Consider the following 24,650-nt stretch of genomic DNA (forward strand, 5'->3'; position numbering starts at 1 on the left):
GCTATTCTTCATTGTATGCTTTTTTTTATGATTTTCAATTACACCTCTTAAATTTTAATCATACATGTAACACCCCCCTCCCTACTTATTTTTTTCTGTTCCGTGGGCCCTTCAAAGCACGTGGGAGAAAATCGTGCACGGCTCTATGTTACATGTGGTCAGAAAACCTAGCAATGATTTCAGCTAAGTAAACGTACTAAATCTGGATAATCATCCGATATGCTGTTTAGAAAAGACGTGCCATGGCGGCGATTGGAGGGCATGTCGTTTGGCATGTACTCTGCCGAAGAGATACGGTGAGTTTGTTAGCTTCTGGCTTCGTGCTAAAGTTGACGTTTAAAACTTGATGTAAACAAGACATTTTTGAGGTTCCGCCTTTACAATACGTCACTAATCTATTTTAAAGTTTGATTGCCACTACTTTATTGTTATTATTTTTTTGTAGGAAGGAACTTTCGATTGCTCGTCGACCTTCACGTTTAAACTACGCAATTAAATTGATCTAGGCAAATCAGTAAATACACCAGCAGCCAGGCATATGTTGTTGTGAGTAAATTGGTCATTTTCGGTCTCGTCTAGGAAGTTGAGTGTAAAAACGATCACCAACACGAGGTTGCTTGATGGAGTCGGGAATGTGCTCCCAAATGGCCTGTATGACTTGGCCCTGGGACCAGCAGACAACAAGGAGGTAACATATATTAGAGGCTCTCTTTCACTATTTACACCAAAGAAGCAATGTCTTCCTGTTAATGTTTAAGTCAGACAATGTTGTGGGTATGACCAACAACAATGAGAATTGCATTTGAAATATTGTGACTACTCCACTTGCACTCCTCCTCCTGTACTTTTGCGCTGTTTTACTGACTATGCACAATTGCACCATTTCCACCAAGTTGCTCATATTTATTCATTCTTCTTATTTATTCATTGTATGTGCCTTCTTATTTTTTGTATAGTTTACTTGAATGTGTAATATGTCTTGTCACCGTGGGATAGTAGGAAACGTAATTTCGACCTCTTTGTATGTCTTGACGTGAAGAAATTGACATTAAAGCAGACTTTGAGATTGTGTTGTTTTGTTCCATCAGGTATGCTCAACTTGCCACCAGGACTTCAACAACTGTCCAGGACACCTGGGACACGTAGAGCTACCACTTCCTGTGTACAACCCTTTATTTTTCGATGTAAGAATCATTTACACACAACTTGACAAATGCATCTTTACTTTATACTGCAAACTGGACATCTTATACAAAGGTCATACAAAGAAAGTTAATGCTGACACTAAGTCCATCAACAGCCATTTGTGAGAGAGGATTTTCCTGCATGAACCGTGTGAAAACAGTATACTGCACAAGTCTCCAGGCTGAAACACAGAATGACCTTATGCACATCTCCATAAATGGGGAATCAGTCGTATCATTTTGTCCTGAGACAGAAATTTATTTCTGCGTATTGAGCACAAAGGCCACAAGACATATTGTACACAAACTAGGAAAAACAGTGAGCAGAGAAGAGACTGGCACAAGAGGAAATGTCTGAAGAAGATGAGACAGCTGCCATTTTCTAATTTGCAAGAATGTTTTTTTTGTTCTGTGTTAATAAAATTTCCAATATTAGTTACCGTATTTTCCGGACTATAAGGCGCACCGGACTATAAGGCGCACCTTCAATGAATGGCCCATTTTAATACTTAATCCTTATATAAAGCGCACCGGACTATAAAGCGCACCATTAATGCATCATGTCAGATTTTTAATCCAAATCAAATTCTCCATTTTATCTTTTTTATTTCAACTTCAGATGCAACAAATGACTTTATAATCACAAAATAATGATCCACAGTCTTTTTGATTCATGATTCATAGTCTTCAGCAGGCCACTTATGCTTGATTTCATGACACAATGATTCGGGCCAGTTTGAATTTAGGAATTTAGTCCATATATAAGGCGCACTGGACTATAAGGCGCACTGTCGGCTTTTGAGAAGATTTTAGGTTTTTAGGTGCGCCTTATAGTCCGGAAAATACGGTAGGTTAAATGTGTTAGCGCTAAAACATTAAAACCCCCAAAATGGGCCAGTTCGTTTCATTTCGGCCTACCAAAACTTGAAGCGCGCAAAGGGTTACTAGGGATTCTGAAATTTTCCGAGCCCTGCTTCTTTCTATTTTCCACTCATGTTTTTGCTGTGGTTTTGCTCATTTTCAGAAAGTCTACCTGTTGATCCGTGGTTCATGTTTGACGTGCCAAATGTTAACATGTCCACGGGCAGCCGTCCACCTGCTATTGAACCAACTCAAGTTATTGGACCATGGAGCCATGCAGCAAGTTTACCAGATAGAGGAATTTCTCAACCAGGTGAGCTTGAAGCTTAATATTTGTAACATACAGCAACTTATTTCATTTTACCCTCATGAATCACAATCAATTGCATTAATTCTACACATACTGTATATTTCGGGTAAACATCTAACCGACAAAACTAAATTACATAATTGAAATATTTTTTTGAATATGAATGTAACTTCAACATTTTTAGACTATTCTTCAAAAAATTTAATAAAAGTCTATATTGGTTGTTTAGAGTGTTTTTGTTATTCTGGTTACGCTAGTTTATAGAGAACAACGGGAAAGTCACTGGTGACGATATTGCAGCAGCGTTGAAAGAGTTCACCGATTCAGTCGTAACTGAAAGCTCAGGAAACATCAACCAGGTCAGTAAATACGTTCACTCTATGGACATATGTTTCGATATTATTTTGGATGGGTGGATGAACATTTAAACTATATTGTGATAAATGTATATTCACATGAATAACAACACTGTAACCAATTTGGCAGTTTCTGTTTTTTTTATCTATGACATTTTCTTCCCTAGATAAAACACATTGTTGGAAGAAAAAACACTTTGATAACTGACTTCTGGAAAAATCACATGAAATCTCGGAAATGTCCCCACTGCAGGTAATACTATACCAAAGATTTACCTTAACTAACTTCAGTATTGGACAACTATAATAAGAGCATCAGTTCCATCATTCCCATTTGATCATGTTTATATTAATCATGCGTGACTTTTCTGTTAAGCGGTGAATGGAGATGTTTATCCTACCAATTCAAAAGAATGATTATTTTCATGGGTCACTATGTAGGGATTTGTTTTGCATGACTTTCGTAATCTAATTGTCGTTTGCGTAACTTAATGACTAAAACGAAAGACAACTGTGTGCAAACAGGAGCAAGCGCTTCGTGGTCCGAAGCGAGCACAACAGCAAGCTGATCGTCACATTGCCCGCTGGCACGCAAAGCATTCTCAAATGGGATGGTGAGTTTTTTTTCCCCCCTCCTTTTCTTGTAATTCTTAGGTCGCTTTCAAACTATCTCCTACTTTCTAAGCCATACTTGGTTTGCTTTTAATGGCTGCTTCTCACCCCAAATCAGTTGATATTTGATGACATGAACATAGATACCAATATTTTGATTGGACCTTTCAGTAGTGGACACGGCGGCTGGAGACAAAGCCTACATGACTGCCAGCACAGCTAGAGAACACGTCAACATGCTGTGGAAGAAAGAAGGTAAGGCAACAGAATGTGGGGGCGAATTTTAAATTGAATTGTTTTGCCAAACTCTTCTCATTTCTTTCCAGGTTTCTTCCTGAAGTGTCTGTTTTATGGGGTTAGGAACAACTCTGAGTCAAACGGAGCGGAAGAAGGTTTCTCTCCGGATCTCTTCTTCCTGGAGTTGATGGTGGTCCCGCCATGCAGGTACAACACAGCCCCTTCGATGACAAGCTGAGCGTGGTTTTGCTTGAAGACGTGGGTCTTTCCTACTCCTTCGAGGTACCGTCCAACTAATCGACTGGGTGACCAGATGTTTACCAACGGTCAGACGGTCAACATGCAAGCAGTGATGAAGGACAGTGCAGTTGTAAGAAAACTGCTTTCTCTCATGGCTGTTGAGAAAGGTACTCCGGAGGCTGAGGTAAGTACGATTTAGTCTTTGCGTTGAAATAATCCAATTCTTTTGAAAGAAATGTTCTTTCTCTTATTTGATCAGTCTCAGGATACTGAAGAGAAAGACAGGTCTTTTCTCTCAGAGATTCCTGGAAAGACATTAACAGATAAACTCTACAACGTGTGGATTCGTCTTCAGACACACATCAACATTGTCTTTGACAGTGACATGGACAAAATAATGTCTCAAAAGTACCCAGGAATCAAACAGGTACATCCTGCAAACATCTACCAAGTCTTAATACAAACTGTCTAAAAAATGTCACTTAAAATAAATGGCCAAAGCTGCAATTTGAGGAATAGTAACATTTAAAATGGTCTAAATAAGATATTTATTTTATTTAGCTGTTTTACAGTATTATTTTTGTTTATTTTGCAATCTTTTCCCATAACCCTAACAGAAGATTGAGGGGACTGCATCCTCGTTTCATTTTTTCCTCCACTTCACCTTCCAGATGATTGACAGTCCTGGTTTTCCTTTGTAGATTCTGGAGAAAAAGGATGGATTGTTCCGTAAACACATGATGGGCAAAAGAGTTGATTTTGCAGCTCGATCTGTCATCTGTCCAGACATGTACATTGGAACCAATGAGATAGGACTTCCCATGGTATGCTTGAGTTGATATTTGCAAATCCATCTTTGGTGGAAATGAGTCATAAGTGAACAGTTGTCCTCGTTTCTCCACAATTATAATGTGTCCTGTTTGTGCAGGTGTTTGCCACAAAACTAACCTACCCGCAGCCTGTCACGCCTTGGAATGTGAAGGAGCTTCGCCAAGCCGTCCTGAATGGCCCAAACGTCCATCCCGGTGCGACGATGGTGATGAGTGAGGACGGCAGGAGAACTCTCTTGTCACCGAGCAGCTTTACACAAAGAGAAGCGGTTGCCAAGCAGCTGTTGACGCCCTGTCCGGGTCCACACAAGATGCCAATGAAAATAGTGAGTCAATACGAAGGAATTGCACTTGTTGTTGTTGTTGTTGGACAATCCGCCACATGAATATGACTTGACCCTAAAACGAATCATCTGTCTTGTCTCAAGGTGAACCGTCATATTAAGAACGGAGATGTTCTGTTGTTGAACCGACAGCCAACCTTGCACCGACCGTCAATACAGGCTCACCGTGCACGCATTTTGCCTGGAGAGAAGGTCTGGACGTCTATAGAACAGTTTCAATCACTCGTAGCCTTAGGATTCAAATTCATTGTCCTATAAGATCGCTTCGCTTGTTCTGTACGACAGGTTCTGAGGCTCCACTACGCCAACTGCAAAGCTTACAATGCAGATTTTGATGGCGATGAGATGAATGCTCACTTCCCACAGACCGAGCTTGGTCGAGCTGAGGCCTACACGTTAGTCAGCACCGACCAACAGTATCTTTTGCCAAAGGTAGATTCAACATGCATACGGCACACCTAAGTAAAAACAAACTAAGCAAACCGTTTTGCCCCAACTGTAATTGCTTTGTGTGGAAAAATGTAGATCCCCCCCCCCCCCCCCCCCCCCCATATTCATCCCACTTGAATGTTTCGGATGGTTAACCTTGTAAAATTCTCATTTAGAAATGCGCACTTCTTGGATTGTGAAGTTGAAATTGGCTTGACGCTTCAAAACATTTAAGTGTCATATATAGTAAAAGAAGGGGAAGGGCGCCAAATAGGTTTTCATACTTCTCACTAGTTTGTTTTTTGTTTCATCAGGATGGGACACCTTTGGCTGGTCTGATTCAGGATCACATGGTTTCAGGTGCACGCATGACAATTCGAGGCAGTTTCTTCACCAGAGATCAGTACACGGAACTTGTGTACAGAGGACTGACTGACAAACAAGGGCGAGTTAAACTTCTCCGACCCGCAATACTCAAGCCACAGAAACTCTGGACAGGAAAGCAGGTATGTAGTGTCATACCCGTGATGGTTGACTTTGTATTATGGATTTCATCAAGATTACAAGCATCCTGAAATGAAATGATTAAAAAACTGGTTGTGTTAAATTTTACGGCGAGTAGATCTAACCAATTACTTCTCCCCTTCATAGGTGGTGTCCACACTCCTCCTCAATGTTATTCCAAAAAAGGCCATACCGTTAAATCTGGTTGGAAAATCAAAAATCCCCAGCAAAGCATGGATCCAAATTCCCCCACGAGCGACTCCTGGATATGACCCTGACACCATGTGTGACTCGCAGGTGCACAAACACATACACATTTTTGTTGGTCTCAGAAGTGTAAACATGGTATCAAGTTGTTAAATGAGATTTGACAATTTACTGTTCTATATTTCTTAGGTGCTGATCCGTCAGGGTGAGTTGTTAGTGGGGGTTCTGGACAAAGCTCACTACGGCTCCTCTGCATACGGTCTGGTCCATTGTTGCTACGAACTTTACGGAGGGGAGACCAGCGGCAATCTGCTCAGCTGTCTGGCCAGACTCTTTACTGCTTACCTGCAGTTATATAGAGGATTCACTCTAGGTAAATTAGATTGCGTTTCCTCTTCCCACTGGCATACCACCATATTTGAACATACGTATTTACCGCCAATGTGTTTTTCTATTAGGTGTTGAGGACATTCTAGTGAAACCGGGTGCCAATAAAAAGAGGAAAAGGATTATCAAAGAATCTCTGAAAATTGGCACAAGAGTGAGTTCAAGCAGCCACACCTTGTCGTTTGCTTCGTATCTACGTTCTGTCATCAGGGTTAGGGTTAGTCATCAACTGTCCTCAAACTGCAAACCGTTGTAAAATAACGCAGCCTTGTCAAATTCAGTGTATCCTCCTCGATGGATGCTACTGGCCAAAATGGCTGCAACAGTGAAGGTGTAGTTTGTTGAGCCCCATTGTGCTTCACCCTGGCCTCTGGGCATAATCATGTACTACACACAAAGAATAAATTCGCCAAGTGGAACCTTATCGTAGCCGAAGCTGATGTGTTTTCAAGGGTGGTAACAACAACGGTCTTTCTCATAGAGGGGCTTTAATTTTGACTTGGGTAACATTTTCTTTTTTTTCCTCTCCATTCCTCAGGCCCTCCAGGCAGCATTCAACTTTGACAGTGGTAACATTTTTTCTCCATTCCTCAGGCCCTCCAGACAGCATTCAACCTTCCCCCCGACGTGGATGAAGCAGAGGCTAAGAGCCGTTGGCAGGATGCTCATCTCAATCCGGACCAGCGAGATTTTAGCATGGCTGACCACAAATTCAAAGAAGTGGCCAACCAAGTCAACAATGACATTAACAAGGTGGTGTTTAAAGTTTTGCGTTTGCAATCACTGTGTAATACGGTTCGTGTTGTCACACTGACTTTGTTAGCATCGCCACGGTTACGGGTATGCAACAACTATTGCAGCTGTGTCAAATTCAGTAGCACCCTCCTCTGTGAGTGCTACTGGCCAAAATGGCTGCTACATTGGAAGTGTAGCTCGTGAGCCCTATTGTGCTCCAACCATGGCCTGTGGGGATAAATGCGTGCTATACACACATGACTTGTGACGTTGCAAATGCCATCTTCAGGCTCAGGGTCCCATAATTCCATTGAGTCTATCTTGCCTCTTTTGTAGGTGTGTATGCCAATTGGCCTTCACACCTCCTTCCCAGACAACAACCTCCAACTGATGGTCCAGTCAGGTGCCAAGGGTTCCACCGTCAACACCATGCAGGTAAATTTCCCCACTCTCCGCCTTTCGGTGAAATGGTCATTTATAGACTTCCACTGTCTTAATATTCATCTTACTTTGGTTGACTCTTGTTTCAGATCTCGTGTCTACTAGGTCAGATTGAATTAGAGGGTCGTAGGCCTCCACTGATGCCCTCTGGGAAATCGCTACCTTGTTTCCAACCATATGACCCAGCGCCCGTTGCTGGAGGTTTTGTTACTGGGAGGTTCCTCACAGGCATCAAACCACAGGTTTGTCTTCAAGCTCCTGTTTTTAACGAAAGATTGGTCAAAGCTTCATTTCATTGTTTCTACCATCAGGAATTTTTCTTCCATTGCATGGCAGGCAGAGAAGGACTGGTGGACACTGCTGTAAAAACATCTAGATCAGGATACTTGCAGAGGTAAACCAATCATTGAGTGGCAGAAATGGTGGAAAAAGATTCCACCCACTTCCTATTTGATCTCATCTTCCTTTTTTCTTCCGCAGGTGTATTATAAAGCATCTGGAGGGTTTGGTGGTACAGTATGATCTGACAGTGAGGGACAGTGATGGATCTGTAGTCCAGTTCTTGTATGGTGAAGATGGGCTTGATATCCCTAAAACGAAGTTCCTACAGGCGAGGCAGTTTCCCTTCATTGAGGACAACTTTGAGGTAAACCTTGTGAAATGTTGTTGCAAGTATCCCATAGTCAAAGAAAATGTTTCTGCGGGAACTGGGTGAGCGTTAAAAAAAAAAGAAAAAAAAGGCAGCCTTGTCAAATTCAGTGCATCCTCCTCAGTGTGTGTCACTGGCCAAAATGGCTGCCACAGTGAACGTGTAGTAGATTAGCCCCACTGTGTTCTGATATGGCCATTGGGAATAAATTATACTACACACAGTCTTTGTAGCTAAACATAAATGCTCATGCCAGTTTTTGAGGGGTTTCTAATGTTTGAAAGCTTTTGCATAAATGACTTTTCTGATCATTTCTTTCACTATGCTGAATAACGTCATTTGGATTAAGCCATTACTTTGAAACTCTTGTCTAATTTTAAGATAATAACCATTTTGTTGTCGTTGTAGGTAATAAGAAAGTCGCAGGGCTTGGACGAGGTGTTAGCACGAGTGGACCCTCAAGGTGCCAATAAACATTTTTCAGCCATACAACGCTGGAAATCAAAAAGAGGGTTGGCTTGTCCTCGCAAAGGTACATCATTTATGCCACATTTCAAATGTTACTTGTGCTTAGTCACCACCACTATTGACCACAGTCATCTAATTTTCTTGTCATCTGTTATAGGAGCATTTCTATTGTTTTCCCAAAAGAAGCTGGCTAAACTGAAGCAGACCGATGCCGGACTAAATGTGTGCGGGAGGGATGCGGCTGTTCTAAAAGTGTGTGTGTGTGTGTGTGTGTCCCGTCCCCCCCTGTCCATGTTAAGGCCGTAAATGTACAGTGATCCCTCGCCACTTTGCGCTTCATCTATTGGCCTCGGGCTTGCGGCTATGCTCACCCCGCGGACCAACGTGACACGTTTACTGTCGTTTTTTTTTGTGACTTTGTAAGGTTTATTGAATCCCGAAAGAATGTTTCTAAAAGTCAGTTTAACTTTAAAACGTTTAAAAATACAAGAATGTCTTTAAAAATACAATAAAAAAAAAAGAGGAAAGTCTTGTGCGGATATCGTAAAAAAATATTCCACATGGCGGATTTTCACCCATCGCGGCGGGAGATCTTGAAACCAATTATCAGCAATAAACGAGGGATCACTGTAATCATATTAACACCTTTTCATTGGCACTGTTTTCTTTCTCCAGCTGATAGAACAGTGGCGTGCTCTAGGTGAAGATGGGCAATCAAAATACAAAAGAAAGTCCTCCAGCTGCCCTGACCCCAGCCTGGCCATGTTTAGGCCTGATATAAGCTTTGGATCTGTTTCTGAAAGCTTTCACGACATCACCGAGAAATACTTGCAAAATCGAGACACGACGAGTCCACCACAGGGCTTGGATGCCGACAGGTAATTAATAGTGAGCAGTCTTTTGATATTTGTAGGCTAAAAATATTTGTGTAGTTAATTCATATTCCATTTTAAGGCTTTTGCAGAGGTCTCTTGTCTTGGTCTCAGTGCCCGTTTTTATTTTATTTTTTTAATTTGTTTCCAGACTTCGACCACTGTTGCATTACAAGTGGCAACGGTCTCTATGTGATCCAGGGGAAGCGGTGGGTCTGCTGGCAGCTCAGTCCATTGGCGAACCCTCCACCCAAATGACCCTCAACACCTTCCACTTTGCTGGCAGAGGAGAGATGAACGTCACACTGGGAATACCTCGGTAAGATCAAATGTCATGACTTGGAATTGCAGTCAATGTCTGCGCTTGAGGAAATGTTGGTAATGGTTGTTTTTGTGTGGTGTGTGTGTGTGTGACAGACTGAGAGAGATCCTGATGGTGGCCAGCTCCAACATCAAGACTCCTATGATGAGTGTTCCGGTGTTGAACAGCAAGAAGGCCTTAAAGAGAGCTCAGAAACTCCGCAGACAACTTACAAGGGTCTGCTTGGCCGAGGTAGGAATGGATGATCTTGTTTGGTTGTTGGAGACCTGAAATCCTTCTTTTTACTTTTCACTAATCGATCATGTTACTGGTTTCTCCTGTCCCCCTTTGTCCTCATTTCTTTTGTTGGCTGTGCGTGAGAGCAGGTACTGCAGAAAATCGATGTTGTCGAGACAGTACGTATGGAGACCTTCCCTCGGTCGAAGATGCAGACTTATAAAATCACTTTCAACTTTCTTCATCCTGAGCATTATGCTGAAGACAAACAGCTCTCACCCCACAAGATCCTCCACTACATGGAAACTAGGTGAACCATTAACATCCTCCCATTTAAAACATTGCTGATTCAAACCGCCTAACTCTGTTACTGACACTTTCCTCAGATTTATTTACCTCTTGCTTCAAGCCATTGACAAACGTGCTGCCAAGCTGGCCTCCATTGCTGTGGGGACCCAGAAGGCCACCCTCAGAGACAAGGACATTGATGGTGATGAATTGGCTGAGCCACCAGGGGTACAGATTGACCGACATATTGCTCATATATATATATATTTTTTTACTTCTTGCTGCTATCTGTTCTCCGTTTTACCATATTTCTGTTGTCAGAGGGATGATGGGGAGGACGTGGCGGAGAAAGAAATAGTTGATGACCAAGCAAATGAAGGTGACGCTGACGCATCAGATGCCAAGAGGAAAGACAAGCAAGAAGAGGAAGTAAGAAAAGGAATGCACACGTACTGTATATTAGAGTATTTTAAGATATTTCTGTGGTGAAATAAAAAAAATTCCTTCCATATATCCCCAACATTTTCTTTACAATAATATGTTGTATGTGCCCCCAGTACTTTAAATATGGCGTTCTGAATAATATTGCAAAATACGTAATAAACACAAATTTTTTCCCTATTTGTCAATCCAAACTTAGCATTGTCTTTGTAAAATTGGCATTTTAGTACAACTTGGTGTCGTATTGTTTTCTTATTGAATTGAATTCCTCAATAGTCATGTAAAAACTGTCAAGAGATCATTTGCCACTTAAAACCTGCACTGAACCTGCAATCAGCTCTACTCTTTGTCTTTAGGTCGATTATGACAGCGCGGAGGAAAATGAGGATAAGGATGATGTGGTGGTGGAGGAGGAGGAGGAGGAGGAGGAGGCGGCGCAGGAGGAAGAGGAGACTCAAAAGGAAGCACAAGAGGAAGCGGAGGGCGGTGCCAAACAATCCAAAATGGAGTCGAGCGCCGCGAAAAAGACTCAAGCGGAAAGTGGAGGAGCCGAAGAGTCTGCCGATCAGATGAGGGTGAACTTTGTCTTGAATTCCAACCCAGCAATAGAGGGCTACTGCTATGACCTCAAGCACGAACTGTGGTGTGAAGTAAGTTTTTATCAAGTGAAGATAGTCTTGTCTTTTCTACACGCTCTAAACTGATATTGGAGGCTCTTCCATTCATAACTGGAGGCCTATTTTCAAATAGGAGTGCATCAAAGTTGCAGTAGTACTAATGAACCCATCATGTCATGAGACCGACCTTACAATGTTCCATATCACCTTTTGTTGACAGTTGGAAGTGGCTTTCCCAGTGAGCAAAGTGTACCTTGACATGACGTCAGTCGTGTCAAAACTAGCCCAAAACGCCATCATCGTGGAAACCAAGGGCCTGACCCGATGCTTGCTGAATGAGACCACAACCAAGACTGGAGAAAAACTGACCGTTCTTAACACCGAGGGCATCAACATGCACAGAATCTTCGAGCACAGCGATGTATGTGGACAGTGTGCTCTTTTTCAAGCTTTGATTTTAGAGAGGAATTCCGAGAGAGAAAACCAGACTATTATTTTCAGCAATCATCCTTGTGAAGAGGATATCAAATTGCTAAGATCTCATTGCCTTCTTATGGTGACAATCTTTGTGACTGTATCGTCCTCCAGATCCTTGATGTCAACAGGCTCTATTCCAACGAGGTCCATGCCATGGCACAAACCTACGGGATCGAAGTAGCTTTCAAAGTCATAGAGAAAGAAATCAAAGATGTCTTTGCAGTTTATGGTATGCGTATGCACTCACTGGAAGAGCTCCTCAAAGTTCACAACCACTCAGCTCACTATTATTTCTATCTTCCTCCAGGTATCCAGGTGGACCCCAGGCATTTGTCACTCGTGGCAGACTACATGTGTTTTGAGGGGGTCTATAAACCACTGAACCGCCATGCCTTCAAGTCCAACCCCTCCCCACTGCAGCAGATGACTTTTGAGACCAGCTACAAATTCCTCAAACAGGCTACCATGCTGGGTGAGAGGACATAGTTAGGGTGCCTTCAAAATGTACATTGTATGATTCCAAATATACTCTTGACACAGTTCAGCTGTGGTTGGGAGATGTTCCAGCACAAATCGAAAAATGCAGAAATTCAACACAGTGTGACATGTCTGCAGTTACGAAAATGTTGTCAGATTATTGCTCAAGATGTACCCCTCGCAAAATTCTCTGCCGGCCATTCATGCTTTGCGTATCGATGCACATTACCAAGAATGTGTGTGTGTTTTGTTTTTTTTCACCTCCAGGCGCAAGTGATCAACTCGTATCGCCATCAGCCTGCCTGGTGGTGGGGAAGGTTGTCAAAGGAGGAACAGGACTTTTTGAGCTCAAACAACCGCTGCAGTAGAGGGGACTGATTTGGACACTTATTGTAGGCATTTTGGAGTCATGACTTTAATTGGACAGTGACAATAATCTCGCACACCTATCATGGAGTGGACGAGACATGGGTATCATCACTGTCTTTGGATGAAAGTAAATGGATCTGGATAAATTTATTTATAAAAATGTTTTATCATTAGTCCAAATGACTAGATGAGTTTGTACAGCATAGTTTCTACTCAAGCTTGTGTTCTGAAATATACTGTATGTTTTTTCTAAAATATATGCTACTTTTTTGAAATGTGGGGCTAAATCGGGAAAGTTGGCAAGGATATAAAAATATAAATTAAAATTGTTTAAATATAGACAAAAGTGCTCCTAAAGATTCCCACGTGGATTGCACGACTAAGCCTCGTTAAAAAAGTCCAACAACGAATTTAAATCGTAACTATCCAGGATCTCCAAGAGCGACGACACTTTTGCTTTCACATTCTGTCCTTTGAATTTGAACTTATCAATGAAGAGGTCCGTGATCATGCCTACAGGGAGAAAGGAAAAACATCAGTGCACAAGAATGAAGACTAACAATAATGTTGACTATGAATGCAAAAGTATCACCGTAAAGCCTTTCCAGGTGCGCTGGCTGCCTCTTGTACTCCTCCAGCAGAATGTCCGACTGGTCCAGGATGCTGCGGTATTCTGAGATCAGGAAGTCGGCGTTGCCCTCGTGCAGCTGCAGCTCCTGAACCATCAAACCGGGTGAAAAATACAATTTAGCATTATTTATCTCCGCTACTGACTTCTGATTAGGGCTCAAGTGGGCAAACTTTGGAGAGTCATGTTCAGGACCTTCTAAATCCATACATTTGTCCTAGAAGAAATAGACTTGCGGGTTTTTGTTCCAACCGTGGACTTTGCTCGGACATACTTTCAGTGCATCAATGAGCTGAACTTTTCTTGCCAACACCAGCTGGTACTCCAGTTTAGGGTGAATCATCTTGAGCGTGTGGCTCACAGAATCGTCGTTGATATCTGCGGAGGTAAACCAGCGATTCCAATCTTTTACAAGTCCTTAACCATGCAATACTTGACTGCAGAAGAATAATTCCCCCGCAGCAGCCCACCGTAGGAAATGTTCAAGTTGATTTTGCGTTTGGTGGCCTCTTTGGAGAGGACATCGCTCAGGATGGAGATGGTGGAGATGTTATCTGACTTGAAGTGACCCTCCCCTTTGCTGGAGGGGGGAAAAAAAAACACCAGCGCAACATCATTGGAATACTTAGTGAATGCTAACATGCCACCTTGCAAACAAGTTATGTCAATTGGAATCATGAAAAAAATGCTCAAAATGCCAGTTGCTTTTTATGAGTGGCCATTAATAACTCACGACTGCATTTACAGTCTTGCATTTCAAAATAACTGTTTGTGTTCGTGCACTGTTGCTGACCTGTAGGTGGCGTCCAACTGCGTCCCAAGGAAGGTGTTAAGGAAGTAGAAGGTGATGCTCTCTCCCGCCGGTGTCTTCTCTGGTACCTCCGGTAGACAGAAGACCACCCAGGAGTGGATTTCTGCAAAACTGAACTGCCCCACCAGAGTCAGCCTGTTCATTGGCCTGAGCCCCCAGCGCAGAACAAATTGGATCATAAGGTTAGGTCATATCGATTTAATAATAAAAAGGTGTAGGGTGGAAAGTCACCTGTCCTGGTCGATGCTGTGTGTGCGCTGGTGAAGCGAAAGAGGTTTGATGCGATACTGTCGAACCTGACACGTCTTGGGCTGTAGTCTGTGGGTGATGTAAGCCTGCAAGGTGCCGTATTGCCCTTCGATGGACCTCACCTACAACACAAATAAATGTGACGTGTGATGGATGGTTTGCCCAGAGCGCAAAAGTAGCCAGGACCGCCTCTGGCTGTATGTTTCGGTGAACAATGAACCACAATAATACTCTACTTACCTTGAGCTCCAATCTGGTGGTGTTGGCTTGACATCGGTAAGTGGCCAGCAGGAAGTTGCCATTAGGATGCTGGAAAGAGAGAGAGAGAGGATTTCAAAATGGGAGCCATTAGTCAGTCAACAAGAAAACCAATTTTTCATGCGTAAGGTTCCTGGTTCACCTCAGAGTCGCACTCGCTGAAGCTGACCACCGCTGAGTTGTTGTCCACGTCCAGCAGGTCGATGGGGACATCGCTCTACAAGAGATGGAACCAAGTTGGACTGCCAGATATTTTGAATGGTATTTTAAATGGTATTTAATGCTGGATGATTTATTTGTATCCATCAATTGTCCTGCTTAAAAAAAAAAGTTTTATGCACAAATGGAAAAGTGATAATAGAAAATGAACATTAATTTTGTGGAATTTGAAGGAAAAATAGCATTTTAAAATATACAGTCCATATCACATTCTTCCTATATTACATTGTACTATACAAAAACATACTGCAATTAAGTCAAAGTACCATTGTAATAGTTTTCAGAAGACAAAAGCCCAACATGTCCCCTTTAAAGCTTTACCAAGTCAGCAAGTACCTGGAGCAGCAGGTTGTCAATGGCTGTCTGGACCTCCAGCGTGAGGCTGTAGCTGGCATCGTCCTGGCACAGCGTAAACTTGTCGTTGATGCTGAAGGTGGGCACCACAGAGACAGCTGTCTTGGACAATGACGTTTGTTGGTACTGCTCGCGGCCCACTTGAACTTTGACCTGGAGCTGCTCCAGCTCCGCCCTACGATGAAAGAATGCCTCGCGTTTCCACGTGTTGCTCTGGAGACCAAAGTTGTCAGCGGCGGTGGTTACCTGAGGGCTTCCACTTTGGCCTGAACCTCTTTACTTATCCTAACCTCGTCTCCCGCACCCAATTCAGCCTTTTGAGGCTCTGTGGTCAAACCTGTCACCCAACCTGGAAAAACGCAAGACAGCCCCAAAAGGCATTGAGATTCATCTGCTTGGAAAACATTAAAAGCATGATTCAAAAATTACAAAATTACATTTTGAGTATTTTAAGAGTTTGTGAAGGGCAGGGATCGTGCAAACTCAATGTTAAATGGAGTGCGTAAACAATGTCACCTGTATAGGTGGCAGTTAGGATCTCATCATAGGACTCCTTTCCCACACAGCCTCCCTGAATGGAGGTCACGCTTTCTGACAAAGCCTGTGCCAGGCAAAGGAGGAAAATTACAAGTCGGTTTCATGAGACTGACTGATCAAGTCTCCATTTAAAGACCGCTCACATGTTCAAAGCGTTGCGTGGGCTCGTTGGTGCTGTCAAAGGCGTAGACGGCAACCGTCCCGTCATCACGTCCCACCAGGAGGTCCCTCACGCCGTCACCAGTGATGTCGTAGGTGTCGAGGCAGAGAATTCCTATCGCAGTGCATTTTATTGGGTACAACCGCACATGCCACCTGTTCCATAAACAGCACAGTACGGTACCTCCTTTCTTTTTGTCGTTGTCAATCTCCCATTTGGTTGTCGCTGAACCCTCGCCGATGTGAACTGAGCCAATTTTGCCATCCGTTGTCCCATAGAGAATGGCATCTCCTGAGAGGGGAATAAAATTCATGCGATTCACATGACATAGCATAAGGATCTTGTCATCAAAACAAAAGGGGACTGAGTTGCCTCCATCTTTGTTGTAGCATTCTAGCACAGATGGCTGTCCGGGCACTTCCACCTCGTAGGCCAGCTCAGATCCCTGATGCATTTAAAGAAACAAGGCAAAGTTTAATTGACCTAAATCCTGTTGGACAATCAGGAGTAGAAATAACCTTGTCTACCTGCAGCACCCTGAGAACACGATCTTGACACGCCAGCACAGGGATGGTACGAGCCAGGTTCTCTGAAGACAAACAGATGATGTCGTTGATCTTGTCTCCTGACAGGAAGTAGTCCTGGTCCTTGCAGTCACAGTAATGGTTGTAGATGTAGCTGGCGCACACAAAAAGGTCAGCGCCAGACACCTGCCTGCGTTGGACAAAGGACAAGGTGGGTGGACCAGGTACTTTCAGTGTCGATTTTCTATAAAACTTTCGGAATAAGGATTGTAAGTGAGCGTGAGTAACTGTTATATTAATTTTAGCTACAAACTACAATCACAAATGCAGTTTATCCTACAGGACTGGGGGGGACTGCATAAGGCCTCAAGGTTCTTCTATATGTTGGGAATAACAGAAGACACAAGATTTCCGGTGGACGGCTACACGTGATTTGTATGGCAAATGCAGAGATTATTTTTTATTTGATAAGTGAAATTAAGGGGTAAAAAGGATGGCTGGACAGTTAACCCATGGTGGGACCGATCAAATGTTCTCATATGCGTGTCCCATGAGTCAGCCGTATTCTAGATACTTGACGGAGTTGCTGCCTACATGGCATTGATGCTCTCGGTAAGATTGGCGTCAAAAGTGAGGAACTGTTTCCCCTTCTTGGTGAATCCTCGCACTTGAGAGCCTGAGCAGACAAAGATCTTCTCCTGCGAGGTTCCCACCGCTCCACCAAGGTCCATTCGGCATATTTTCTGCCCCGGGAGTGTTTTGAAGACAGGCTGTGAAACATAGGCGCTTAAATTAGCCACAAAATATGGACAAAATACACCAGCGAAGTTGACTCACTACTGCGTCGCATTTCTTCATCCCAAAACATGTCAGTACGCCGTCATGGTCAGCAACAGCCACCTGCAACAATGACATGAAAAAAACACATCAGTTTAAAGCCTATTGCATTGAGATTCACACAGATTGCTCGGTATGGATAAGTATCAATTGAGGAAACCTTTTGAGTGGCTTTTTTTCCAAGTGCTGGCAGCAGCCTCATGGTTTTTTGGGATGTTACGCCAACCTGCAAATTGTAGGAACCAGTTTAACGATCTTAAATATCAACATAATACTAATAAAGCACATAGAAAGACGATTTACCTGGATATAGTCAACTCGATTTAAATTAATTTCCATCTTTATTTGGAAAAGGTCTTGACTCCGGAGGATAATAACGACGCAAGGCGTCAAACTAGATGCTTATCCGGCCACAAAAATGGTAACCCGTCGTTCCATTCGCCAGTCACTTCTCGCAGCTAACCGGTGAGGTCAGAAGAGATGGGGATTATCCACTCAGGAGGATAAACTCGACATGTTTACGTTGGCTAGCAAGCTAGTTTAGCATCCGCGGTCTGTTCACACGAGAAGACAACGAGTAGCATTTAAAGTAAAATGAGGACGATACTAATTTGTGAATGGAAACACGAACGGCATTCAAGTCGAAACCGAGACGAATTCAAGACGAGCTAGAGGCATTACGATTAAACCAGCTACCATGGCAACGACGCACCCGCAATAACCTATACAATCATTGGCCGCTAGTGTTGGCTAGTGAGTGAACGATTCGTTCAAAACAACGAGTCTTCTCAGTGAACGAATCACTTTAGGAAGTGATTCGTTCACTGAGAAGATTGCAGCTTCGTTCTGAAAAAAGAACACGTTCACTGACTGATCCAGTGATGCACGGGAAGGCAGTTCACCCATTGACTCGCTCCGTCGTCACTGAACCGTTCTCGCGATGAACTGGAAATGCAAATCACTCACTCACTGACTCGTTCACTCACAGATCTGTTCAGTTGGTGAACAGAAAATGCAACTCACGACTCGTTCATGAACGGATGGTTACGTCATTTTCGTCTTCGTTCATCACCAGCTAGCTCACTGACCTAGTGGTAGAGTGTCCGCCCTGAGATTGGAAGGTTGGGGGTTCCAACCCCGGCCGGGTCATACCGGAGACTATAAAAATGGTACCCATTTCTTCCCTGCTTGGCACTCAGTGTAAGGGGTTGAAATGGCGTCTTAGATTACCTAATGATTCCCCGAGCGCGTCACCGCTTTAAAATAACATTTTGAGTAAACTGATTCTAAACATTCAGTTCACTTAAAAGAACTGGAATGCACATCATTATTGGTCGCCCTTTGAGCGTAACATATTCAAGACGTTTACTGATTGGATAATTTGCTCCCACAATCGGCGAAATGCAGTTTGCACATTGGTTCAGCACAAAATAAATATGACGATTCGGTTAACATTTTATTTCCGAATCGTTAAGAGCTTATCACGCAATAAAAATGTAGTTCATCTGTAGGCAGACGGAGACATGGGAGAAGAAAGGTTAGGGCACATATATTAGTACAAGTGTGCTAAATGCATTGGGGGAACAAAGGTTGAATTATAATGCATTGGAAATCAGTGCAGCTTCCCACTTAACGACATGCATCATGAATTCCAACATCATAAAGGAACAACATTATGCTTATTCTGGAAAAAGCAGAAATGACATTTGTACGAGGAGTGAATTGAGGACTTTAAAGAGTATTATACAAAACAGAAAGTATAAACTGCATACATTGCCTCCTAGTTCTGACAATATTTAAATTTGTAATCATATACTAGAAGCTCAGTTTGTGACTAATCTCAAGTGAATAAATAAAGTTGTAGGATCACATTAAGACGTCTCATGTGCTCTGGCATAAAAGAGCAGCAGGCCCACCATTTTGATGAGGTCACATTAGGAAAGGAGAAGAGGACATAAAACAACGTCAATGCTTTTCAGGCTGGTCTTGAATTGCAGTACACTGTCAAGTTGTCATTGCAACAATAAAAACAAATCAAATGTCCTCCATTGGTGGCGCCACATTGTGCGTCCTCATCCAAAATGGAAGTCACGTCCTTGGCAACGGCCAAACGGCGCAAAAAAAAAAAAAAGGGTGGGGGGTCAAGGCCTTCAGATGCCGGTGGGGGCCAAGCGGCTGACGAAGGCAATGCTGCTGAGGCACATCCTCCGGAAGAAGGCAGGGCACGCAGGCTTCATGATGTAGTGCTCCAGGAGGATTCGCAGCTCAGCAAATAGAGCACTGTCAAAAAACAAAACAAAATAAGGCAACCATCAGTAGAAGCAAGTATAGAACAATGTGTATTTGCAGCTCTTACCGGCAATATGGATTTCTTCTGGACGTGTAGCGTAGGCTGAGGAAGCGATAGTAAATGAAAGGCAGCAGCAAACTTCCCTGGCCACTGTTGACAAACCACGAAAGCGACATTTTCAAGCAGACATATTTATTTGATGGCTCACGCACAAATAGTTGCATTTACAGAGTAACAGCCCACCTACCGAGGTTGAAATTCAACCTTCTGCTGATCACCTGTTTTTGAAAGTGTCCCCTGTAAGATTTGCCCAGTTGTAAACTAAAAAAAAATCGGATCCAATGAAGATCCTTGACCCAGGTTCTGCTGTAGGTGTATAGCTCCAATACTATCAGTCACAGCTGAATGTTGGAAAACTGACTTTTGGTGAAACAATGAAGCGTCAGAAAGTGACACCGACTAGGTGGAATGAAAAAGTCCTAATAACACCCCCCACAAAAAAAAAAAAAAAGCACTCAACAGAACCAACCACACGTCAAGAGTCTACCTGAAGACTAATCGTTACTGAAGACAGCAACCCCACATCAAAGTCATTTTTAAAGTCAATTTAACACATGTTTGAGATCATCTGCAGAAGTATTTTTGACCCATGGTTAGAGCAACTGCTTGAAGTAGCACATGTGATTAAAAAAAAAAGTGTTAGGTTTATATGTGCACAACCTGAAGAGCATGAAGACAGTGGCTGGCATCAAAAAGATCTCATTACAGGCGATGAACTTGAGGATGTTCTGCTGATTGGCAGACATCTTGTCCAGGAGATTCCTGATGAACATCAGCGTGCTGGGGCCCACTGACTGTGCAGACAATGACAACATGTTGAAATTCATCTGTTCATGCTTTTCAAGCAAACTGCTCCATTCCATTTTTAGCAACAAAATGTTGGAGTAGAAATTCTACTGGGATATTGAACAACCTCATTTGTTTCTTTCAGCAAAAACTCTTCCCAGTAACCCCCTGACAAGAAAGCAATCTAAGTCACAGCCAGAGATAGTGGCTGTGTCATACTCACATCGAGGACCTTTTTGGTGAAGGTGGTTGCGTGGAGCAAGGAGAAGAGGAAAACTGGGAAAATACTCACTGGCGTCAATGAATTAAGGAACTACAAGATAATACACGGGATATGGGATTGGACTTAATCTGGCTGGCTTGAACTGTGATTTTATCACATGAGGAATATGACAAGTAAACAAAGTGGCAGCCGAATAAAGACATTCATCAAAATCCTACTAAAATGACCAAAGACAACAAACTGTTACTGTTCCACTTTCCTGAAAAGACAACATTCAAGATGTTAATGCTTCATTTTAAATGTCCTCGCAGAGTTTCTGGTTGATCAAAAAAATAAATAAAGATAAGCCTTGCCTGACTAGCAGTTATACATTTATGTGATTCTCCAGTAGGACCCCTCTGCCTAAAACAATTTTTAACCTACCCACAGTTCATAGAGCAGGCAAGCGCCTTGAAGTCAAGGATACTCGTGATGGGGTAGGAGTTGACCAAGATGAGTGAGTACAGCAGGTAATGGCAGCTGTCCTCCTGCAGCGCCTGTGCCACAAACGCCCGGCTCAGCTGGAACCTGGGGAGCCTCTGGTGCAGGCGCAGGGCACTGGTGAGCGCGTTGGAAAGCAGCGCTCGTTGGTAGAAGTTGGACGCCGCGTGGGGTCTAAAACAAAAATGCTCCACACAATAAGATTTGGTTACACCAACAAAAAAATATGGTTGTGCCTACTCACCCCAAGATTGGAAGTATGAACATGACGGAGCAGTAGACGGTGAAGAGGCGTGACAGCCACATGGCCGTTTCAAGCTTGTTGCTCATTAAAAATTGCTACACAAAGGGGGAAAATAAGTGCTGTTAAGAATACGCACAAATGTATTGGGCACATTCAACAGGAAAAAAACTGAAACAATCATTAAGCAACTGGCTTACCACAGGCCCCAGTCTTGGAGGGTTTTGATGGCTGGTGTCTGCCATTTTCAATGCTTGTGTATGTCACTGTTCAGGGAAACAACGAAATATATTGCACAAGCCAATCAGATCGTCGACTACATTGTTAGTTTGCCATAAACACTTTATAGACGTTTGTATTTTGCAGAGGGCCTCCATAACCATTTTTAACAAACATATAAATAAGACATCAATATAAGTAATATTTTTTCATTCATCATTTTGTATTAGATTGTGTAGGTGAAGGACTAATAAATAAAGGAAGGAAAGAAGGGGAAAGGAAAATAGTGTAGAGAACAGCGAGAAGAAAGCCCAGAGGGAAGGCAATCAGGAAGCTAGGAAAGAAGGAGGGTGAGGAAGTACAGACGTAGATCTACATTAAAATGTATATCAACGTTTGGCCAACTCTGTGTGACAAAACGGAAGAATAAATATCACAAGAACCATTTAACGACATTAATACATTGTATACATTGGATTATCAGATAATTGGGAGACCATTCAACGCACATATTGTTTCCGTTACTCGTCTGAATTGCATCACAATAGCTTAGCGTACCTGTCATCGAAGCTACTTGAGAAGAAAGCTAATGAAACGACTTTAAACAGCGACCTTACATTTAATAGTCTGGGGGAGAGAAACTCCTGCGAAGGACACCGCCTTGGCGTTCTCTTTAAGGCGATCGAGGGCGCGTTGATATTCGATTAGGACTCTTTCTGACGCCTCATTAAAGGCATCAAAAGGCAGGTGAATTCTAGAACGTTCTCTTTGAGCTAGCATGGGATATTGCTAGGCTAACGGCGTCATCTCCCTAACGCCCTGTTTATGACAAATAACCCAGCACACGTATCGGCCTAAAAGGGAGAGGTTTTGATTGCCTGCCAGTGTTTAAAGTTTTAACACAAGACACAACTTACCGGTGTCGTAGCGTGTGCGGTTACAGTCACGTCACTGTATGAGTTGAAATGCACACGCGCTTGTAGTGAATGATCACCTGACCTTCTTGGTTGGTGACAGTAATCTCGCAAACTCTCGCGAGGATAGGAGATGAGCACTTTCGTAAAAGACGATTTCTCTAAGAGCAAGTGCTTCCAGTCGGCTCTAGGGGGCGTGGATGAGAGTGGAGTCACTACAGAAAACACTCACACCTAGGGGCCATTCAGAGTGCTCAATCGCCTTACCATACATGTTTTTTGGGATGTGGGAGGAAACCCATCCAGGCAAGGGTGTTTTATTCTCTATAAGTGTCAAATGTCTGCACATGAATTTACGTATTTTCTGTGTTTACTATGTATATTTTTTTTCTTGTGGATTTTAAACAAACACGTATTAAAATAATATGAAGTAATACAAAGATACAAGTCAGCCGCCTGACCAGCATGAGCAACAAAACTGCGCGCTCTTTTCTGTATTTCCGGTTCAGGCAGCAGACGCCAACAAAGCTCCGTTTCTTTAACGCTACATTTGAATTGTAGCGTTCAATATATAGTCTTATGTGAGATTGTTGGGAGAATTGTTTATTTCGTTCCTTTACATGTCATTTTAAACTTTTTTATTTTATTTATTTAAACTGTTTTACGCCTGCTCAACACTAGATGGCGCGCTCGGACAGAAAACTGAGCCCAAGTGAGTGAGTCGCAAAAACAGCAGACTTTTAAGTATTCCTTATTCTGTCCCAACATGTTTTTTAACGTTACTTTACTCTTTTCCTCAACTGTGTGTGTTCCGTTCACTGCAAACAATGCTGCCTTTCTCTCACAGACGCCATTTGAAAATATAGGCAGCGTGTGTAAGCACTGGAGAATCTAATTATTTCTTTGCAAAACCTAATTAGGCATTAAAAAAGGTTAACGCCAGCGCCTGAAACGTTTTTGTTTAATAATCCCATTACAGGGGCTCATCATGTATAAAATGGTGCGCAGGAGGACACAAAGTTTGCACTTGCTAAAGGGAATCATGTGGCTGCTTTATTTTTGTCCACATAGTAGGCATGTGATACCACGGAGGACCAGCACACACACACGTTGCATTAAATAGGTAAGAACTGGAACCTCCGACATTGCATGCGTTATTCCATTTAAAACGTTTTCCATGTGTGTCAAAAAAAAAAAGGAATGTATTTTAATTAATCACCAGAGAGATTAGCTGTGACAGACAACATGCGGTGCATTAGAGAAAAAGAGCTATGTTGCTCTTACTGTAAGGCTTTTGAATTTCAAATCATGGTGTAGTGTTTGGTTTCCTGTTGGGAATATATTTTTTTAAATGAAATAATTACCTTCATGCTCTTTTGCACTCGCGAAAATATTCATTTTAATTCATTATTCTCGTATGTGTGTAATGTGATGTAAATAAGTAATGTAAGTAATGAGGCAATCAGAGAAACATATATTATAACCATAACGATATTTTACCAGCGTTATTATTGATGAAAACGAGAAAATTTCAATCAGTAATTTTACAAGAGTGAGCGTATCAGACAATATATTTTTCCGTAATCCAGATAAATGTTGGCCTAATAAATTGTCATTATCGTATTGTTTATATTCCAAAAATATATTCATATACATTTCAAAATATAAATATATTTTGCCTTAGAAATACCTATTATCTATATCTAATAAAAAGGAACGATTATTTTCTTCATACAACCTATGCTGTTTTTTTTTTGCAATCGTTCTAAATAAACAGTCATTTTCGCCGTTATTATTTTTCGAAAAGAAAATCAAATTAGATTTTCAAAGCATAAGCATTCTTTTTAAATTATAAATGTGTTGTTGCGTTTCCGTGTTTTCACGAATAAAGAATCGATATCGAAACGATCTTTTTAAATGGAAAGGGTCATTTTAGGAACTTGACAACAAGAGTTTGCACGCGCAGCATCCATCGTAACAGTTATAC

General features: G+C 42.4%; 3 protein-coding genes and 3 non-coding genes across 8 annotated transcripts; 4 read left to right on the forward strand and 2 right to left on the reverse strand.

The window, feature by feature from the left end:
• Window positions 1–80: 80 nt before the first annotated feature.
• polr1a (RNA polymerase I subunit A) lies at window positions 81–13,148 on the forward strand. The gene is made up of 37 exons (XM_061285094.1): window positions 81–296; window positions 580–688; window positions 1,089–1,184; window positions 2,209–2,358; window positions 2,613–2,714; window positions 2,879–2,964; window positions 3,237–3,325; window positions 3,495–3,578; window positions 3,650–3,767; window positions 3,843–3,984; window positions 4,060–4,227; window positions 4,502–4,624; window positions 4,729–4,956; window positions 5,059–5,166; window positions 5,260–5,406; window positions 5,718–5,909; window positions 6,055–6,204; window positions 6,304–6,487; window positions 6,573–6,655; window positions 7,096–7,254; window positions 7,573–7,671; window positions 7,767–7,919; window positions 7,989–8,071; window positions 8,158–8,323; window positions 8,735–8,858; window positions 8,952–9,046; window positions 9,470–9,672; window positions 9,818–9,985; window positions 10,084–10,219; window positions 10,354–10,514; window positions 10,591–10,720; window positions 10,814–10,921; window positions 11,290–11,583; window positions 11,771–11,971; window positions 12,139–12,256; window positions 12,335–12,499; window positions 12,772–13,148. The coding sequence occupies exons 1-37, from the start codon at window positions 220–222 to the stop codon at window positions 12,870–12,872; spliced, it is 5,100 nt and encodes a 1,699-aa protein (XP_061141078.1). The 5' UTR covers window positions 81–219; the 3' UTR covers window positions 12,873–13,148.
• On the forward strand, window positions 6,763–6,900 carry LOC133165596 (small nucleolar RNA SNORA5). The gene has a single exon (XR_009717630.1). It is a non-coding gene; the product is annotated as a small nucleolar RNA SNORA5 (small nucleolar RNA).
• Window positions 7,357–7,495, forward strand: LOC133165581 (small nucleolar RNA SNORA5). The gene has a single exon (XR_009717624.1). It is a non-coding gene; the product is annotated as a small nucleolar RNA SNORA5 (small nucleolar RNA).
• On the forward strand, window positions 8,417–8,552 carry LOC133165584 (small nucleolar RNA SNORA5). The gene has a single exon (XR_009717627.1). It is a non-coding gene; the product is annotated as a small nucleolar RNA SNORA5 (small nucleolar RNA).
• On the reverse strand, window positions 13,020–18,641 carry bbs7 (Bardet-Biedl syndrome 7). 3 transcript variants are annotated; one of them, XM_061285387.1, is made up of 19 exons: window positions 17,754–18,234; window positions 17,611–17,676; window positions 17,451–17,513; window positions 17,208–17,383; window positions 16,617–16,803; window positions 16,462–16,534; window positions 16,273–16,380; window positions 16,073–16,203; window positions 15,909–15,993; window positions 15,639–15,741; window positions 15,375–15,567; window positions 14,962–15,036; window positions 14,802–14,870; window positions 14,544–14,683; window positions 14,295–14,459; window positions 13,972–14,081; window positions 13,776–13,879; window positions 13,466–13,589; window positions 13,020–13,386 (listed from the first exon to the last, which is right to left on the reverse strand). In XM_061285387.1, exons 1-19 carry the CDS (start codon window positions 17,787–17,789, stop codon window positions 13,253–13,255), a joined length of 2,142 nt encoding a protein of 713 aa, XP_061141371.1. In that variant the 5' UTR covers window positions 17,790–18,234; the 3' UTR covers window positions 13,020–13,252. The 3 variants fall into 3 exon arrangements, with proteins under 3 accessions (XP_061141371.1, XP_061141286.1, XP_061141206.1); XM_061285302.1 differs by lacking the exon at window positions 17,754–18,234 and adding an exon at window positions 18,539–18,641 and having other exon boundaries at window positions 16,273–16,534; XM_061285222.1 differs by having other exon boundaries at window positions 16,273–16,534; window positions 17,754–18,237.
• Window positions 18,642–18,893: 252 nt separating this feature from the next.
• Window positions 18,894–22,771, reverse strand: tmem33 (transmembrane protein 33). The gene is made up of 8 exons (XM_061288911.1): window positions 22,667–22,771; window positions 21,731–21,796; window positions 21,534–21,628; window positions 21,276–21,463; window positions 20,810–20,877; window positions 20,461–20,594; window positions 19,807–19,890; window positions 18,894–19,730 (listed from the first exon to the last, which is right to left on the reverse strand). The coding sequence occupies exons 2-8, from the start codon at window positions 21,773–21,775 to the stop codon at window positions 19,601–19,603; spliced, it is 744 nt and encodes a 247-aa protein (XP_061144895.1). The 5' UTR covers window positions 21,776–21,796; window positions 22,667–22,771; the 3' UTR covers window positions 18,894–19,600.
• Between the last annotated feature and the right edge of the window lie 1,879 nt (window positions 22,772–24,650).

Source organism: Syngnathus typhle, linkage group LG1 (assembly GCF_033458585.1).
Source record: "Syngnathus typhle isolate RoL2023-S1 ecotype Sweden linkage group LG1, RoL_Styp_1.0, whole genome shotgun sequence".
Lineage (NCBI taxonomy): Eukaryota > Metazoa > Chordata > Actinopteri > Syngnathiformes > Syngnathidae > Syngnathus > Syngnathus typhle.